The sequence below is a fragment of the Tinamus guttatus genome, unplaced genomic scaffold, assembly GCF_059628265.1.
Source record: "Tinamus guttatus ecotype Peru unplaced genomic scaffold, ASM5962826v1 Tinamus_guttatus_pri_ptg000376l, whole genome shotgun sequence".
Lineage (NCBI taxonomy): Eukaryota > Metazoa > Chordata > Aves > Tinamiformes > Tinamidae > Tinamus > Tinamus guttatus.
Genome location: NW_028288910.1, coordinates 1838281 through 1845162, shown reverse-complemented (window position 1 = coordinate 1845162; position 6882 = coordinate 1838281). Strand labels below are relative to the sequence as shown.

Genomic DNA, 6882 nt, shown 5'->3' with positions numbered 1-6882 from the left:
CACTTTTCACTTTAAGAACGTTTATTCCCGAGTATTGATTACCTAAAACAAGCAGTTTCCTATGTGTCCTTTGGTACTCAGCTTTCTTGTCATGGTTTATGTTTTCACAGCAGGCTCCAAAGGGCGCCAGGAGTGGAGAGGGGAAGGGGTCACCTTTATGCACAAATCTGGCCTGGAAGCCCATCTACTCTTTCCTTCCACTTCACAACCGGCATTTCTGTTTGTGTTAGACTTTTTTCCTTTTCTTGTTGTCCAAAATATCCCAAGCTAGAACACGTTAAAATGCAGAGAATAGAAACGAGGCCACACCGAACGGGTCTCCCTTGGTGCGTTGTGTCCAGAAGAGGCAGCCGCAGCGGGATGGCTGGCGTTGGCGGCGGCGGCGCAGGGCTCTGCAGGGCGCCGTGGGGACGAGGGAGCGGGGCTGCGCCGGGGCGGCGCCTGGACCGGGCCTGGCCGTGCGCCCGGCTCTGCTGGTCTCCAGGGGGGATTGGTCCTGCCTGACCCGAGGAGCTCGGAACGTCTTCACCGCTGAGCGCGCTGGGCACAGGAGAGCAGTGCCGAGGGAACAGATGTTCTGTGCACGTTTAGTGCACGCGCAGGGGGACGCAAAGGGGTTTCCCTGCTTTGTGCTGGATGAATATCAAGAATGTTAAGTCTTGACCTTGCTGCTTTGTTGCAGAAGGGCCAGGAGTTCAAGATGTCCCATTCCTACCCGGGGTGGGATGGCACAAGGATACTTTTAAAGCAGTGGAATGTTTTGGTGGTGCCAAGACCTTCAGCAAGGCAAGTATTTGGTAGAGCGGCGGCAGTTTCCTGCTCCTCTGGCCCGTGAGATGCAGATCAGCTTCCAGTCCTTTGCAGTCCTTGGTGCTTCCTACTCCTCCAGCCTCAGGAGCTGCCACATGGCACTAAGCCCAGTGTAAGGAATCACGTGGCATCGTCCTTTGCACTTTGTGATTATTCAGCAAGAAGAGTAAACCTTTTACCTTTCCATTTTATATTTAGAGCAGGGCTTTATCCATTTTCCTTACCCCTTTCTGTTGTTGTTCTGCCTGTGACATTTCCATAGCAGAAATGTGCCTGTGTGTGAGTTCTCCCTGCAGGAGTGTGAGCTCTGAGGTGCTCAGGAACCTTCTCATGTGGAGAGCAGGGACAGCGGAGCCTCATCTCTCGAGCATAGCCCGGGAGCCCTGCAAAGAGAAGGAAAGCTGCCTTTTCTCTCCCTGCAAAACATTATTGCACCATGGACTCGGTGCATTAGTGCAAGATAAAGGGCTCGCTCTCCCCAGAGCAAACACTAGCCACTACCGTGTGAAAGAAAAGATTGTGGGTTATAGGATTATTTGTTCTGCTCCGTGAAAGGCGTTTATTGGCGCTTTGAGCTAGGAGGTGTCTGCCTTGCACCCGAGCTGATGCTACCGAAGGGAATAGCTCCGAATGTGCAGTGAACGCGTCCCCCCGGGGCACCCCTGGCCGCAGCGCTCTGCCCGCCTGCTCTGAGGCCGCCTCGCTGCTGCCTCCTGCTGCCAAGTGCCCCGGGAGGGCGGCCGGGTGCCAGCCCGGCTCCGCTTTCACGCCAGCCCGTTGACTCGGGCCGCGCCCGGGGCGCGGGAGCTCCCTGGCCGCCTGGGCGCCCGCCAAGCGCCGCACGGAGCGGCCCTGCCCTGCCCTGCCCTGCCCTGCGCGCGCGGGGCGATCGCAGCGCCGGAGCGCGGAGAGCGCCGGAGCCGTCCGGCCACGGGGACCAGGGCTGCGCGCATGGGGACCAAGGCGTTATGGCTCCTCGTGGCCACCGCGCTGCTCGCTTACTACGTTTATGTGCCCGTGCCGGAGAGCTTGGAGGACCGCTGGAAGGTGATGCTGGTCAACGCTGCCTTCAAGAGCGTGGGGCACCTGGTGAGTTGGACGTTCCTCTAGGTCCTGGGTTGGGCAAAAGGGCCAGCAAAGGACAGGAAAGTTAAGGAGAAGGGGCCGTGTTAATGCATCTATGGGGAATATTCTGAGTCAAGCACAGTAGTATGAGACCCAGCATGTACCTAACTAGGACTCTGAAGAAACTGTGGAACACCAGTCGGACACAATTACTCCTCAGGGTCAGCAGCAGTTTGTTGGGTGATTCCACAGCAACTTTATATAGGCTCACACAGCACACAGAGTGTCCTGAGAGAAACTGGATCTCAGAGAGGGACCAGGGTTGTGTTCCAAATCCTTGATTTTCCCTCTCCTTGTCTTTAGGCTGGTCTCGCCGAGTGGCTGGGTCTGATGCACTACATGGAGGTCCTAATGCTGTTCACGGTCGCTGAGCTCGTGCCACCCACGTCGGATGAAAACGTCACGGTGACGGACACGGAGTTCGGGAGCGTCCCCGTCCGCCTGTACTTGCCCCGAAAGCAGTCGGACGGGCTGAAAAGGGGCCTCGTCTACGTGCACGGAGGAGGCTGGTGTTCCGGGGACGCAGGTAAGTGCCTTGCTGCGAGCACCGTGGGCGCGTGGGCCTGCGGCTCAGCCCCGCTACGGCCTCTGCTTTGGAGCTTGGTGCGGCCAGGACGAGGCCCTGGGCTCTGCGCGGTGCTAGGGAAGATGCTGAGTCCGTCCTGGGGTGTCCAACCCATCGCTCGCTCCGTGGTGCTGCTCCTGCTGTTGATTCGCTGGTGTTGGGGTGAAGGAGCCAACTCTTTTCCTGGACGGGCTCTTTAACCTCAGGGATTGCACGTGTTGCCCAAGGCTCCATCGCGCCTCTAGGGTAATTTTCCTTCTCTTTTGCTCTGCCATAAGAGCAGAGCCTTCTGTACAGTGCACTGCATGGCGCTGCCAGGCTGGTAAGAAACATGCAGCTCCGCGTGTTCCTTCCTACATGCACCCAAATACAGTTTAAGAAGTGACTCGTTTCATTTTAGGCATGAGAAACTATGACCAGCTGTCAAGACAGACCTCAAACGACTTGAATGCTGTTGTGGTATCTGTCAAGTAAGATAAATTTTACTTCTGGATTCAATGAATTATTTCATTTTGACTTATCTAATTTTGCAATACTTTTTATTTAGACCTTGTGCTGTGCTAGCAATGTTTAAAACAAAACCCATTAAGGCTACAGGGGTGCATTGGTGGCTTGTTCTTGTTTATGTCTGTTCCTTTATAAAGCTGTTTGCCCCAGTGTAATAGCAGGTATTTCCCATTTCTGTAGAAATAATAAACATTCACCAGCTAGTCCAGTAAATAATTTTGCCTCCCAAAGAGCAAACATGCACAAACTCACTGGAAAGACCTTTCCAGGGGATTTCTGCAGCACGTGTGCAGCTGAACGAATCTTGTCTGCCTCCCAGGAGACGCATCCCCCCGTACCTGGGAGCTGCCCCAAAGCTTCGGAGAAGTCAGAGACTCTGTAGTACCTCTTGCCCCACCTGTGCTCCAATGGAGCTCTTAAATATACGAAACAGTCAATATTGGAGGCAACACAAGGCACATCATATATCGTAAAAATAGCTATCGATGCACAAAAGCCAAGACTCTTGTCTAAAAATTAACAATCAATCAACTTGTTGTGTATTTATTAATAAATTTTACAGTGCGTTTTTCATTTTATGTCATTTTGAAGCATTTGACATCAGAGAGCTCTTGGCAGTGCTGGGCAGAGCACGCGAGGTCCTTTCGTAGCTCCTTTGGTTCCGGCAGCAGTGCAGAGGGACCAGGGTGGAAGGCGACTTGCTCGGCCTGCCGCTGCTGCCACCTGCTTGTGGTTGCACCACGAAACGGCCTTGGCCACAGATCCCATTGTCACGTGCTCCGTGAAAATAATATCGGAATGAACAAGCACTCCATTAACTTGCTAAAGAGAGTTCATGCTCGAGTCAAGGTTTTATAGGTACCATGTCACGCTGTCAGCTACGGATGGGATGTAGATTGTTGTTCATCAACTCCGAGGAACTGTTACTGCTCTAAAAGCCAATATATATTGAAATATATGTATAGAATATATATATATAGAGAGAGAAAACCCATATTCTGGAAAGCCACGTGAGTGTTTTCATGGAAAACAGTAATGGTGAAATCAATGCTTTCCCCAAGCACCTCCAGGATTAAATAACACGTTTCTGTTCCTGTCTCTTAACAGTTACCGGTTGGCCCCTAAATACCATTTTCCAGCTCAGTTTGAGGATGTGTACTCGGTAACAAAATTCTTCCTCCAGCGCAGCGTCCTCTCGCAGTACGGGGTGGACCCGGCCCGGGTCGGCCTTGCAGGGGACAGCGCAGGTGGCAACTTGGCTGCAGCGGTGGCACAGCAGGTACAAGGGTCTTTTGTTTTTCTAACTCAAAACATATTTTTTTCCATTTCAAGAACATTTAGAAAAGGCAAACAGTAAAAGTCTTCTCCAAGCAAGTGTGTCTCCACAATGCCTTTTGTCTTGGATGTGTTGTGGATAATATTTATAACCCATGGAATCCCAGTTGTTTGAATTCTAACACCTTAGATTCAGGAAACAGGATGGATAACCTTTCTACCGTGTGAATTAAAGAAGCCTCAAAACTACAAATTTAAAATTGTCAACCTTTATAAATTACTGTCTTTTACTACTTGGGAGAATATCAATGACTCTTAATGCTTGAAAACAATTTCACAAATACTGTCATTCTTTAATACAAGAGAGAGCCTGAAATTGTATTTGATATTTGAGACTTTTTATACAACATAGTGTAGGTGACCATCTTATGAGTTTGGAATGTCTTTAAATCTTTTCTGGTTTTTATTAATTATAATGTGTGTGTTCGTTCCTTCCTTTTAAGCTCCACTGTCCGTGTTAGAGAATCAGAACTTCTTTTCTGACTCTGTAATTGTATTTCACAGCTGTTAGGTGACCCTGAAGTCCCTAAACTGAAAGTGCAAGCCCTGATCTATCCTGCCCTCCAAACCCTGGACCTAGAGTTGCCCTCGTACCAGGACAACAAGGACAAGCCGATCCTGTCCAAGGCCCTCATGATCCGGTTCTGGAGCGAGTACTTCACCACAGACGTGGCTCTGCGGGAGGCCATGGCCGCTAACAGGCACGTGCCACCCGAGTCCAGCCACCTGTTTGGCTTCGTCAACTGGAGCACGTTGCTGCCCGAGGAGATGAAGAGAGGCCACGTCTACCGCAGCCCCGTCCCGGGCAGCCCCAGCCTCGGCCAGAAGTACCCGGGGTTCCTGGACATGCGCGCGGCCCCACTGCTCGCGGGCGACGCGGCCCTGCGCAGCCTGCCCCGCACCTACGTGCTCACGTGCGAGCACGACGTGCTGCGGGACGATGGCGTCATGTACGTGCGGCGCCTGCGGGCCGCCGGCGTGCCCGTCACACACCACCATGCGCACGATGCCTTCCACGGCGCACTCACGTTCTTGTCCAGCCCGGGAGACCTGGCCATAAGCCACAGGCTCTCACGTCAGTACATTCAGTGGTTAAATGTCAACCTGTAAACAGAAAACGTTGATTTAACGTGCCTGGCTCGTGCGCTCTGGATGGAACAGAGATTCTAGCATAGAATCATCACCAAATTCTACCTTAGAATCATAGAATCATAGAATGCTTAAGGTTGGATGGGACCTCTAGAGGTCATCTAGTCCAACCCCCTGCACACGCAGGGTCACCTACAGCACGTGGCACAGGACTGCGTCCAAGTGGGTTTTGGAGATCTCCAGAGACGGAGACTCCACAACCTCTCTGGGCAGCTTGCTCCAGTGCTCTGTCACCCTCACTGTCAAGAAATTTTTCCTTAAGTTCCTGTGGAACTTTTGGTGCTTCAGTTTGTGGCCATTACCTCTAGTTCTGTCCATGGCCACCACTGAAAAGAGGCCAGCACCATCCTCCTCACTGCCTCTCTTGAGGTACTTATAGATGCTGCTGAGGTCCCCTCTCCCCTTCTCTTCTCCAGGCTGAAGAGGCCCAGCTCCCTCAGCCTCTCCTCATAGGGCAGATGTTCCAGGCCCCTGATCATCCTTGTAGCCCTGCGCTGGACTCTCTCCAGCAGCTCCACATCCCTCTTGTCCTGTGGAGCCCAGAACTGGACACAATACTCCAGATGTGGCCTCACCCGGGCTGAGTAGAGGGGCAGGATCACCTCCCTCGACCTGCTGGAGACGCTCTCCTTAACACACCCCAGGATCCCATTGGCCTTCTTGGCCGCAAGGACAAACTGCTGCCTCATGGCCACCTTGTCGTCCACCAGGACGCCCAGGTCCTTCTCTGCAGAGCTGCTCTCCACAGGGCCCATTGTGGAAGCCTGGCCAGGGGAGGTGCCTGCGTCCTTGTGACCCTGGCGGAGCTCACGGCGGGCCCTGCAGACAGACCTGGTGGCTGTAGTGCAGTGCGAGGGCTACAAACAGAGCTGTTCTGGGCGCTGGGCTGGTGCAGAGCTACTGCCCCTGATGGCGCTGCTGGAGGGAATTACTCCATTAGCAGCACTGGATGCTCGTCAAATCAAGGAAATCAAGGATGGCAGCCTTACGCTGCACTGCTGCATGTTTTATGCTGCAGTTAATAAATGAGGTTTGTATCAGGTGTTCTAATTATGCTAAAACTGTTTAATAGCATTTTTGTAAGAGTTTTTAAAAATAAAATTATATAGTTCTATAAGGTTGAAAAAGAAACACCGTTCATCTGCGATTCTTGAACAACTCTCCTCTGTATAAATATTTTGTTTCATATAAAGATTAAACTAGCCTTTGATTCTAATGCAATGCCCTTTTTGTCAGCCAAGTCAACTTTTTTTGCTGGACAGGACTCCTGACGCTTTTCCCTTTAAGAACGTTTATTCCCGAGTATTGATTACCTAAAACAAGCAGTTTCCTATGTGTCCTTTGGTACTCAGCTTTGTTGTCACAGGTTATTTTTTCACAGCAGGCTCCAA

At 51.8% G+C, this 6882-nt stretch overlaps 1 protein-coding gene across 1 annotated transcript; it reads left to right on the top strand.

The window, feature by feature from the left end:
- The first annotated feature begins 1761 nt into the window (after window positions 1-1761).
- Window positions 1762-5452, top strand: LOC148593567 (deacylase AADAC-like). The gene is made up of 5 exons (XM_088530433.1): window positions 1762-1899; window positions 2239-2461; window positions 2901-2970; window positions 4115-4286; window positions 4847-5452. The coding sequence occupies exons 1-5, from the start codon at window positions 1762-1764 to the stop codon at window positions 5450-5452; spliced, it is 1209 nt and encodes a 402-aa protein (XP_088386559.1).
- The last annotated feature ends 1430 nt before the right edge of the window (window positions 5453-6882 follow it).